Genomic DNA, 12,720 nt, shown 5'->3' with positions numbered 1-12,720 from the left:
TAGTTACATAGCACATGGCTAATTAACCAATTTTTAAATCAATTTCATGTAAATGTCTTGAATTCTCTTTTTCAAATGTAATTCTCAGATTATTTCACTGTCTGAGAAAAACAAGTGAAATCACAGTTTATTAATATCTTAGAACTCAAATTTTATTTTGATAACTCCTAGTAAACAATAATTGAAAAACTCATTTCTAGGGTTAAACTGAAATAAAAAACATGTTGGTTGGACAGATGCTTTCAGGAAGACTATTGACCAGGACACAGTATGACATAGTAAACAATACTAGAAGATGAATGTTGAGAAATAAAAAATGCAAAAGCAGAAATGAAAACAAGTTTTCAGCTAAAAGAAGAACTAGAGCAGTTTCTTACCATCTCTCCTCCAATGGCACTGTCTTCCAGTACTGCTACCCAATCCATACACTCAGGGCTTTCATTGTATAAATGTATTTTTTCTGTCTTTGAAGTCCCAAAGTAAAGAGGTCCAAAGTTAATGCACTTCAGTACTTTTCCACAATTCACTCCAAGAACTTTTAGAACTTGTTCAACCACAACACCTTTAATCCATACTTCAATGCAGCCACGACTTTCCAACTCCACTCTGCCAGTAAGAGCAGCAAGAAGCAACAGGTAATGTAGAGAAGAGTTAGAAATAATCAGTTTGGTTAGTTTGTTTTATATTAGAATCTGTGCCAAAAAGAAAAAAATGACCTGATCCAAGCATTCAAATCACTGGCTTTCCATAGATAAACTAAGTGGGAGAGCAGGGCCAGTGAGCATGCCCTTGACAATGCCCTAACAGGAATATCACCAATCAGGAAAAATCACACATTACATAGTAGAGTTTTGGGTTTGATTTGGTTTTGAATTTTTTTTAAATGTTTGAAACTACAGGAGTAACAACTGCAAAGAATCAGGCAGTGTCCACAGAGAACATACACTGCTCTTGTCCCTCAGAGTCTTTGTATCTAAATACCAATTTTAGCATATAATACCTAATTTTCTTGTAGGGAACTGGAATTTGAAGTTCATCTGAATAAGCATGAAGGAACTGCAGCTATTCCTGCCTGGAAGCTTGATCTTGATTCCAAAAATCACCAAAACAAAACACCCAAGAAATCAACCACTCCCTATTCCCACATTGCCCAGACAGGTTGTGGACTCCACACCACTGGAAGTGTTCAGGGACAGACTGGATGGGGCTCTGAGCAACTTGGTCTGGTGGAAAGTCCCTGCCCATGGCAGAGGGGTTGGAAATACAGGATTTTAAAGTCCCTTCCAAGCCAAACCATGCCGGGATTCTGGGATTCTATAAGATATGCATTTAAAAGCAATCTACTCCAGTGTTGCAAATACATTCCTCTCCAGTGAAAATAAGATACTCCAAATAACACAAGAATGTTTCTGAGATTCCTGAAACATATAGAGTTAAAAGAAAACATGAAGTTACAGAAGGTAAGAAAATTAAGGAACACAACATGTACAGAAAGGTAAAAGCTCCTTGTTATTTTCATTCTGAGAAATGTGCAAACATCCTAGATCATTACAAATTATGAAAGATTTTTATTAACGCAACCAGGTATACAATTTATGCATCATTTTCCTGTGGAGATACTGTAATAATCAAATTAATTTAATAAAACTGAATATTAAAGACAGCAACTGACACTTAGGAAGTTAATTTTTCAGATAAACATTCATAGTAAAGATTAGAACTAATAACAGACAAAAATAGAATTTACAGAGCTGTATTTCTTCAGTCATACACTCACTTCATCATTTCTTTGATGATTCCGGGTACATCTGTGCAGACATCCACTTTAATTTTCTTTACAGATTTTGGCTTTACGACTCCTCTGATGGGTCTTATGTTAAGCAGGACAACCCCATCATAAGATACTCTAAATACACCTAAAAAAACCCAGAGCAATCAACAGAATGCTATACAATATAAAGCTGTAGATTTATATGCTCCTATTACACACTTGAAATTATACAACACATAATGCAAATGTTCACAAGCAGTATATCTTCCTGTGAAAACAGGAAACATAGACTTAACCTTTTCACAAGCTATTTCTAAGGAAGAGTAGCTCATCATTTCCAGGATTTCTTTAAATATTACACCCACATGTTCAATTCCATTTTTTAACCTGTACTTTCCTGAGCACCAGGAAAGGTACTCACATTCCAAAGAAAAGTGACTGTATCATGAAGTAACTAAATAACATCTGCAAATTATACAAAGCTCTAAGAAACCACAATTGCCAAAAAGTTAAGTGCATGCTGCAGGGTAACAATAGTTCCTATTATTCGGTTCACACTCAACACAAGTTACTGCAGAAGAAAACACTTAATATTTCTAGGTTATACAAATATTTTTTAAAATGTGAAAAATCCAGTAGTTAACCAACAACATTCACTATCTGACATTATATCATAAAAAAACCAAAGAAATTGTTTCAAATGTACAAAAAATGCACTCTTTGATTTAATATAAAAGATAATCTCTGATATGAGGAGGACCAAAGGACTACTTCAGTGCATGGAAAGGCATTGCATATGTGAAATATAATCCTTGAGTCTCAGGCCAGCACAGAGCACCTCCTGTTCACAGAGTTTATGTGCTGCCTGTTACTATGACCTGCTGTGTTATGATTTACAGAGCCTACAGAAACACAGATCCAGCTGCTCTTCCCTTGTCTGTCCCCAAGGCATCCTTTACTAACCATCACCTTCTTTCTAATTTTTATCCAATCCTATAAAACTCCACCATGCAGCCTGCATGTACCATGCAACAGAGTCTATAATTAGAAACAGCTCCCAATACAATATGAAAAAAAAAAATTATCATACAACTTAGTTGTAGGTGTGTGTGTGTGTACATATATATATATACACACACTGTAGGTTATCTCATTTTCTTTACCTAATCATAATTGCTCAGAGTATTAAGTTAGCATATATGAGAAAGAGCTGATTATATAAACAACATGGTACATCTTTAAGATGAACTGGCTAAGAAAAACACCCACAATAATTTCTCCATGTACTTCATGGAAAAAAAAAAAACTTAAAATATTTGCTTCTGAAAAGATTCTTCTTCATCTAGACAGAAATTTGCCCTTTTTTTTTTCTTAATATTGCAACTCTGTCTTTCTGTAATCATGTAGTTTCTCTTGGTACAGTATTTCATATGAAAACCTAGGGAGAGAAATTTTCCCACAACTTTAGCCTAAGGCAAATAAAAAGATAGCCTTTCATGTAACAACAAGCTGTACAAATGAGGAACAAAAATAATTAACCGCCTTAAATTTGTTGTTTGAAACTCAGCATATTTGCTACCCTGCCTTTGGAGAAAGGTGTCTACAACTTTGTCCAGTGCAAAAGGCAGTCAAACAGATTATTTGGATCATATAAGCATTCTTAAACTCCTTTGTCCATGTTTCTTACTCTCCTTGGAATAGCAGCTGACAGAAATTTAAGGATGTGCTTGTTGTAAAAGCTGCAGGATTTCAAAAGCTATGGCAGCAAGATAAAAGGCTTCTCATTATCTTCTAGCAACAAATGCAATTCAATTCCCATCACAGAGGACTTCAGCTAAGAAAGTTCAGGGAACTTGCAGTTGTTTATTCAAGAGACAGGTCTGGGGATCACAGAAGCACAAAGCAAGAGCAGACGTGATTTGCTGCTGTCTATGCTGGCCACACTAAGGCAATGAGCAACTATTATTTTTACATCTTCCAAATGGGACTCAAAAGTAGAGAACTCATAAACTTTTCAAAATTCTAAAGTATTTTTTCTTTCCTAAATGGAAATATAGTACTGTATATATAAACAGTATACATAAATACCGTATACATAAACAGTGGGCCATGTACAACACCTGCAGCTACAGTACTCACCATCTCTATAAACCAAAATCCCAGTTAATTGCTACTTGGTCACTGAAGTGTTAAGTTGCATAAAATTACTTTTTCCAATAAATTAAACTATTTTTATGATTTAATGCTTAGTAAATATTTACCTGAAATTGTTCCACGGTTAGAAATAATAATCTCTTTAGTAACTAGTTTATTGTTTGCAATCATGTCACCAAAATTAACCTCTGACTCTATTTCCAGATCACAGTATGGAACCAATCTGCAGAGAAAAGACAACATAATATTTCCCAGAACTTGAAAATACCTTTGGATTTTAAAAGAAATTTGATTAAGCACTCCAGTGGAAGAGAGTTCTAGTTCTCCAATCAAAGTTTTGGCAATTCCCTTCAGCTCTACAGCATACACAGGGGAGATCTAAGAGAGAGGTACTTATCTATCAGCCTGGTTAATGACTCAGTATTCTAACTTTAAAACAATACAGCTATAAACTATCTAAACAATTAGTTAAAATTGAATGCACACATTTCTATTTCATTTTAAATACTTCATTACTGCAATACTTCAGTATTTTTTGTAAAACTATTTTACAGTTAGTATAATAGTTTTACATATTACAGTATTAATACAGTATTTTATGTAAAACTATTACAGTATTGTATGTAAAACTATTCTTAGTTGCAACACAAAATAAGACCAAATAATTCACCACAATTCATCATGACTTGGCTGAAGTAAAAGCAGAGAAGTAATTCCAGTTTACAGTTTTGTGTTTGATACATACTTTATGTGACTCCAACAACAGACAGAAGTGGGTAATGACACAAGCCATGAGCTACTTCTATCATTTATTTAAGAACCTCAGCCAGTGAGATGACATCACTGTATTGGGTACTTTTCAGCCATAATGGAAAGATCATGCCTCAGGAAACTTGTATTTTAAAGACTCCAATTTTTAATACAATGACATCTGTGATCTCACATAAACTGTGTTTCAAATCAATTGGAATTTTATATCGGCACAGCAGTCTATCTCCTCTTAGCCACAAACAGGAACAAGCAGGAACAATTCCATCTCCTGATCAGTGTCACAACATGGTACAGAAGAAATAATGGAGCAGAAAAATAAATATACTTGGTCAAGCAGGGTAGATCCTGCCCAAATGCTCCACTGCATAAAGGGGAGGGGAGGGGGAAAGAAGGGACAGAGAAAAAAATTAATCAAGAAATACCATAGAATTTGCTTTCAAGAGTTCCAATACACTTTTTAATTCTCTTTGATAATTAATTGTAATGTAAAAAAATAGTTCAGTAAATTCTTGAAAGACGTGATGTTTGACCAACAGGATGTAGCAAAAAAAAAAAAATAGGAATCAGCTACCAAAGCTAGAGTACACTCAAAACAATTGCAAAAATTTTACTTTCCAAGTATCCAGACATTCTTAAAAGAAGCTTTATTGGAAGAATGAAAGAGAAGCATTTCTCCTCTCAAGATACAAGTATCTCCTTCCCCAAGTGGACAGAAATAAGCATACATTCTAAATGCAATGAGATTTTCTAATAGATACAGACCTGCAAAAAGGAGGTAGTCAAGTTAAAAGGTTTGGGGTTAGTGTTTTACTACAGTGTGAGGTTTATTTTTTTGCTAAGGTTTGCTGGCTGGGGTTTTTTCATGAAGCTGGAATTTACTCCTTTTGCATGACACAAAACACACTTTGGAAAACACTGATTAAAAACAATCATAAAGTAACTTGTTTTTCCAAAAACACACAAAAAAAACCATTATTAAAGCCTGTCAACATTTCCCCTGCAAAAGACATTTAAACACAAGGATGTGAAATCCTTTAATATATTGCAAGTCCTTTCCAGAAAAGAGCTACCAGTACCATTATCATCCTAAATGGCTTTACCTGCACAATACTAGTCTGATAAAAATTTTCAGAAATTCTTGAACAAGTGACATTGCTCTAAACCATGCACTGTATTTTTAGAATTAGGCAAGATATGTTTCATTATAATCCAGATTTGCAACTGTTATGAACAATTACTGTAAAATCTTCTATATCAGTGATTCAGTATGAACAGAAGACATTAAGAGTAGTTGTTGACTTGTCTAGTAATACAGCATTCAAAATTATCATTAAAAGGTTCAAATAAGACACAACTAAAAATCCAGACTCTCTATGATTTTAGAGGGATATCACCCCAATTAATTTCTTACCCATGGGCTGCTCTGAAAAAAAAAAAATCTTACTTTTGTAAGAAAACTTACTGTTTGTTTTCCATGCAATTGACAGACTATTTACAAAGCCATAACTGGCATGCAGAAGTAAACGTTCCACAAGTTTAAACTGCAAATATTAACAGCAGCATATGAACTTTTGAATATCATACCCAAGAACGGGGATATGAACTATGTCATCATCTACTAAAAGAGTTAGTTTATCCTGAAGATCTTCTGCACTCTTGGGAGTGTATTCCACCACAGCTTTAAGGTGAAGTCCAGATGCAATGGGTTTTTCTGGATTTTCCACAATCAATTTAAACTGCAATTAAAAAAAATAGTGTTTTGCATTGTTACACATTTTTAGATTAAGGATATACATTTTCAGAAGAATACAAAGATTGATTTAAAATTTACCATGAACTTATATTCATTTAAAATTTACCATGAACTTATTTTATAATTTCACTTCCCTATTTATTGTTCAGACTTTTTACAGGAAAAGAGAAAGACAGAATGAATTAGCAAAATTTGCTAGTCTTTCCAAGAGAGCTACAGCTTTTCCTACTGTTGCAAAAAAGCCTTCTGAAGCAACACAAAATTAAATCACCTACTACTCAGTGAAGAATATTTTTAGCACCCAAGAAAATAATAAGGATTAAGTCTCAGTTCAAAGCAGCAACAAAAGGGGACAGACAACAGTTTCCTCTAGGTCTGACTGACATCAACAGAAAGTCTCACTGCTCATTGAAAATCTGCTTGAAAAGCCCAAGGTACCTCCAGTGTTGGGAGTCAAATGAAAGAGAAAAAATCCAGAAGGATGGAAAGCACTCTTTCCTCTCTCAAAAAAATTATACTGGACTTGTTGTTAGAGAGCATCTGTTTAAATTAAACACCTCCCACACCTTTCCTTGAACAGAAGAAACAAGTAACCCACTAGCACACAGAGGGAAAACCAGCATTTCCCACATTCCTAGGAAATTCTCAAAGTAAATCTAGAGGTCCTATGGTGGTTCAACCTCCTTAAAATTCACATTACCCCATGCACAGTGGGATTCTGCTCTTTATGTCCAGTTTAAGTATACTTTATTTCTGAAAGACAGTCTTCTCAGCATTATCTAAGTTTTCTGTTCTAGTTTATGTCTTGAATACGCAAATATAATTTACTACTTGCTGTTTCTGATGCCAGAGGATCTCCTTCTATTCCTTTAGAATCCACATAGCAGTATAAATACTCAGCTAAAGGAAATTTATGTCATGCACATCATGATTATGGGCTTGATATTGAAAAAGTAGCCATGTTTTAATTCTGAGGTGTGTAGAAACTATCTGTTCTCTACAAAGAATTAAACATCCAAGCATATTCATTTTAAACAAGGCAAAATAAATGTTTTATTCTAGGAACATGAAGCCTATGGAAAACTGCTTGAGAGCTTTATTCCTTGGAAGGCATTTCTTGGCCATGCACTATGACAGCTGAAGAAAGGTTATTTTTCAGTGAAGAAATGTTATTTTCATTATTACTCTATGCATGTAATGCACCAGAATGTATTTCAGAGCCTTTTAATCACAGACAGCAGCACAAGGTCTGGGAATGAGAAGGGGCAACACAACAGACCTTTCTGGAACTGAGGGTGTGAAGGGGAATCTTGTCCCCTAGCTGTCATCTTGGTCATCTCATGTGTACATACACATCAAAAGGCGAGAGTTAATCACAGAGGGAAACACCATGAAACTATGATTTAGTAACCTTTTCTCTTTTCTAAAACTGACTCTGCCTTTCTGCTTCTGGAGCATATGAAAAATTGATAAGGCTGATGAAAGGTAACAGAATAAGCACAGCCCTACCAAATCAAGCACTCTCAACAATTTCCAGCTCATTCTTATTAAACTGTAGTCTTCAGCTACAGTTTAATAAGAATCAAGCTGGCACTCTTGCCCTCAAAAAGAAAGGCTCACTACTCAGATAGTGAAATTACTCAAGGTACTTCAATTGTCTGAAAATCAGATTGATGACTATCCTGAATAATTCATAGTACAAGCTGCTATGAGCAAAAAGCAACATCAGATTCTCTTCAACCCCTGATGCCAGTTCAACCCAACCTTTTTATCTGAGTTTTGGCATAATTTACAAACAATAAACCACTAACCATAGCAGGCTTTTGCTGCCACATAGGTTACAAGGGCTCAACTGGTTAGAATTGTAGAGATGCATTTGCCTTTAAAAAGCCTGGCAATGCAATGACGTTTCCAGAACTTATCAGATGTTATTAATAGCAATCATACTATCTTGAGAAAAGATTGCAAATGTCCTCTTTTCTGAGAAAGCTTAAACCTCTTTTCTGAGAAAGCCTAAACCTCCTCTTTTCTAAGAAAGCTCTCAGCAAGCAAGCACCACAAAGGGACTATTCCAGTCCAAGAAACTTAAAAGTATACAACTTAGAAATGAGGTAAGAGAGCAGTCACTTCCCAGATTTGGTGTTCACAGCACAGCAAAGTGACCCATTTTTACAGAATGTTCCCTGAAGTTATGAGGAATTTGTGGGCTTCTTGCCGGATTAATTCCGGAGTGCGCAAAGCAGGATTTGCTGCCAACAAGGGACTTGATCACAGAACCTCTAAGCCTGGAAAAGACCACCAGCATCATCAATGTTATAAATTAGAAGCTTGACTAGGCCAATATTAAAGCAGCATTCAATTTATTAATTGATATGGTAAAGTATGAGCAATACAGCACTGGGTACAGTGGGGGAAATTTTCCCTCCAACTGCACACCAATAGTTGATGCTTACAGGTATTTATAGGGGTACTCATAAGCTTTCTCAGCAGTTTCTATTCCCAATTTTTATGTCACAATTCTATACACTATTGTGATTTAGTTTTTCTCAGGATGTATCCCAGAAAGGAGTATCTCCAGATGGTGGGGGTCCACCTTTTATTTGCAAGGAGTATAAATCTCATAACAATGATGTCCAGCTTCCCTTGGTCAAAACTATCAATCCTTGAGTTGATGTTCATCTTCCTTTCTCAAGCTACTTTTCACTGTTTTGTTAAGGCGTTGAGATAAGCATGTTTCTTTTTTATATATTCTAAAGCTATAGTTTCAAAGATCCTTACTACAAGCAATATTCTAAAATTATACTGTTGCAAAACTCTTTAAGGCTTAGCTACAAGCAGAAAGTTCCTGTCAAACAGCAACAACCTTAAATCTTTAATTCAAATGCTCCGAAATCAACTTAAGACTTATAATGGTTAATTGCGAACAAAGGATAGGTTGAAAGGCTTCGTCCATGCTTTACACCCTCAGTTATTTATTAGAATTCGTCCTTGCAACTGTCCCATGGTCGGTTTCCACACATATCACAACACACGTTGCCTGTATGTACCTGACACGAAACACAGCTTGGTATTTCACAAGCCCAACGGTTAACGGCTGGTGTAGTAAGGAAAGCCTGCTTATCTCTACTGAAACGATGCATTTAAGACAGAACGAAGCTCTCTCTAGACTGCTCACAGCCTCGGCAGGAGAGAGAACCGGGAAGCTCAGGGTTCTCTCCGTTCTGCCGCTGTCCCCGCGGGCCGGAGGCGCAGCTCCAGGCCAAGGCAGCGCGGCCGCGGGCACGGCACGCCCCGCCGCCCCCCCCGCACCGCGCCGGCCCTCACCTGCGGCTCGCGTGGCGGCAGCAGCCGCAGGTGGCAGGCGCCCGCCCGCAGGTTCTGCACGGTGAGCGCGGCGCGGTAGCAGCTCCTCGGCACCGCGTCGCTGAAGCGCAGCTCGGCCGGGGCGATGCGCACCCCGCACACGTCCCGCCATCGCTCCGCCATGGCCTCAGCGGCCGCTCAGCAACGGCCGCGTAGCAACGGACGCGGGAAGGGCCGCGGCCGGGCCAAAACCCACCAATGGGAGCGGGAGGCGCGGGTGAGCTCGGCTCGGCTCGGCTCGGCTCGGCTCGGCTCGGCTCGGCCCGGCCCGGCTCGGCCCGGCCCGGCTCGGAGCAGGGGGCACTGGAACGTGTTCAGGTGGAATCTCTGTCTCCAGACACAGAGACTTCTTGACCTCCCTGGGCAGCCTGTTCCAGTGCACTGGCACCTTCAACATAAAGTTCTTCCTCGTGTTGAGGTGGAACTTCTGGTTTTTTAGTTGTGGCTGTTGCTCCTTGTTCTGTCGCTGTGTGCCACTGGAGAGTCTGTGACCATCCTCTTGGCACCCCCTTTGAGATATTTATGTGCATAAATGAGATCTCCTCTAAGTCTTCTCCTGTCCAGACTAACCAGGCCCAGCACCCGCAGTCTCTCCTCAGAAGAGATGCTCCAGACCCCTGCGGCCTCCGCTGGGCCCTCTCCAGGAGCTCCTTGTCTTTCTTGTGCTGAGGAGCCCAGACCTGGACGCTGCAGACGTGTCACCAGGGCCAAGCAGAGGGGAGGATGCCCTCCCTCCCTGTGCTAGCCACACTCAGGATGGGATTTACCACTGAGGAGACACCTGAGCCAATGCCCACCTTGGGGCTCGGGGCTGTCCAGCTCGTCCCCTCTGTCACCCCAGGTCCCTGCCACCCCAACAGCAGCCTGGGACAGTGACAGGTGATACACACACATGGGTGCCCTGGGTTTCTTACGGTAAAGATGGAGTGCACTGAAATAAAAACAGCCTGATCACTCTTCTGTGCCTCCATGTGAATCACAGACACGGAGCTAAAGCGGGCACTAACACTGCTGAGTGCTGCCGGGAGCTGCCAGCGACCACACTAATAATTCATGGCACACTTCTGCTGACTGGTGGTAGATGTGTTCCTGCTCTGATCCTTCCTGTGCTCTAATTTAAGTGGTAAAATGAGGTTGACAAGATTCCAGCACTCAGACTTGGTGTGTTACAGGCCACTCCCAAAATTTGCCCTAAACCAGGACAGCCACCTTGTTCTTGCCTTCAAAGTAGGAGAATAAAGGAGGGAGAACAGCACTCACAGCAGGTACACAGAACCTCAGACATCAGTTCTGATTAACTCAAAATGCTTTGCCTTGGATTAATTCATCTCTTGAAAGTGCATATGGGCTGAAATTATTTATGTTTTAAAAGGCAGATATGAGGAGCTGCAAACATGGATTGCACAGATAAGAACTACAAAGTACAAAAATTAAAAAAACCCCTTATTTTTAATAGGTCAAGAAACCTAGAGGGAAAAAGGAGAGTGAAAAGCCTTTGTTTCTGTTGCTGGGGAGAGATGCTAACAGGTCTTTTAGTCCCTCTTAAAAGATTCAAATTATAGCTACCCATCTGTAGATCACTCAAGAATGTGCTAGAACATGGCATTGCAAGCACTAAGAGTAAAAGCATCTGGAGGGAGTTCTTTGGGAAGATTACTTGAATGCATTTTATGGTAACATGGTTGTGCTTAATGGAAAAACACACCAAAAAAAAAAGTAAAAAAATTAAAAGAGAAGATTACCTTATCAAAGAATTAAATTCTCTCTTCTTTTTCAGAGTGGAGAACACTCCTACATAGTTTCTCTGGTCCTTTGATGCTAATTGTTTTAAGGCAGAATTGATTTTTAAAGATTTCTGTCTCTGCTGCTTGCTCCAGCCCTCACTGACAAAGGTACCACTCCACAAGAGGATTAGTATCAAAGAACACCGATCTATTTTCCCTTGATTTGACATATGTCCATACAAAATTTTTACCAATTTAACTAAATCTTTAAAAAACAAATTTAAACTGAGATTTAACTTGAGTATAGAGGAGTCAAGTTCAGCACCAAGAGAATCCTTAACTCTCTGAAATAGCTTGGTTAGGCTCTCTTCCTCTTCTGCAGACTAATATATCCAAATGCTTATTTTTGCCACCACTACAATAGCTCATTATGAAACACCATTAGATAATGGACTCTTCTCCTTCCTTTAATCAGCTTAGTCTGGATTCATGAGAGTTTTTTTCTTGGTCAACTAATAATCATCCCCAAAGGTAAGACTATTGTAAAGGAACAGGTGTACTTTGTTGAATCTTCTGATGTGTTGAATCTTTTGATGATAAAGAATGACAGAATCCTTTCTACCTAATGCTAGGGTATAGATTATGTATTGTCATTCTCTTTATCATCTGAGCACATTAAGAGTGATTTTAGTTCTATTGAAACTTTACAGTAATCAGAAATTTTACAGTACAGAAATTGTGCAGTAATCTGTACAATTCACATTGGATTCACCTTAGCAGTATCAGATGATGAACAAAAAAGCTTCACTGCAAACTTCTCACTATTGTGTTATAGTCATCAGAGAGAAGAGTACTGTCTTATAAAAAGCCCCATCACACCTCATATCAGAATCACTTCCAACTTCTCTAAGCCAGACTTTCAGATCTGAAAGTCCCTTGACTATTCACTGATCTGACTATCCTCCCAGCTTTCCAGCAGAAAACTGGAATATTGTCATTAGGTTTTTTCCACTTAATAAAAAAGGCCAATATATTTAACATTAAATATCTCCTGGCTTGTTCAGATCAATCCTGGGGCCATGGCCACTGTAAAACAAGATGCAGAATTAGAGAGCCATCTCCAGTTTGCTTTCTCCAGCTGCACAGGGGAAAGCTTTATTACAAAATATGTGTCAGTAAAAGCA

The 12,720-nt window shown here is 38.4% G+C and overlaps 1 protein-coding gene and 1 long non-coding RNA gene across 8 annotated transcripts in view; one reads left to right on the top strand and one right to left on the bottom strand.

Moving 5' to 3' along the window:
* Positions 1–9,950, bottom strand: part of CFAP47 (cilia and flagella associated protein 47) — a 260,862-nt gene extending 250,912 nt beyond the window's left edge. For 6 of the 7 annotated variants that reach the window (XR_010355419.1, XM_064407367.1, XM_064407368.1 and 3 more), the window contains exons 1-5: positions 9,774–9,950; positions 6,281–6,432; positions 4,033–4,148; positions 1,778–1,916; positions 378–606 (exon numbers count right to left, since the gene is read on the bottom strand). Coding sequence is in view for 6 of the 7 variants with exons in the window: in XM_064407367.1 (XP_064263437.1) it covers positions 378–606; positions 1,778–1,916; positions 4,033–4,148; positions 6,281–6,432; positions 9,774–9,935 (798 nt within the window). In the remaining variant the exon portion in view is untranslated. Of the gene's footprint in view, positions 1–377; positions 607–1,777; positions 1,917–4,032; positions 4,149–6,280; positions 6,433–9,496; positions 9,634–9,773 lie in introns of those variants that run through there. The other variant, XM_064407372.1, reaches the window with a different exon arrangement.
* A 6-nt stretch (positions 9,951–9,956) lies between these two features.
* On the top strand, positions 9,957–12,067 carry LOC135293341 (uncharacterized). Its single transcript, XR_010355422.1, has 3 exons — positions 9,957–10,230; positions 10,985–11,077; positions 12,012–12,067. It is a non-coding gene; the product is annotated as an uncharacterized LOC135293341 (long non-coding RNA).
* Positions 12,068–12,720: the final 653 nt, after the last annotated feature.

Source organism: Passer domesticus, chromosome 2, assembly GCF_036417665.1.
Source record: "Passer domesticus isolate bPasDom1 chromosome 2, bPasDom1.hap1, whole genome shotgun sequence".
Lineage (NCBI taxonomy): Eukaryota > Metazoa > Chordata > Aves > Passeriformes > Passeridae > Passer > Passer domesticus.
Note: the sequence above shows the minus strand (reverse complement) of the source record. Positions and strands in the feature narration are given on the sequence as shown.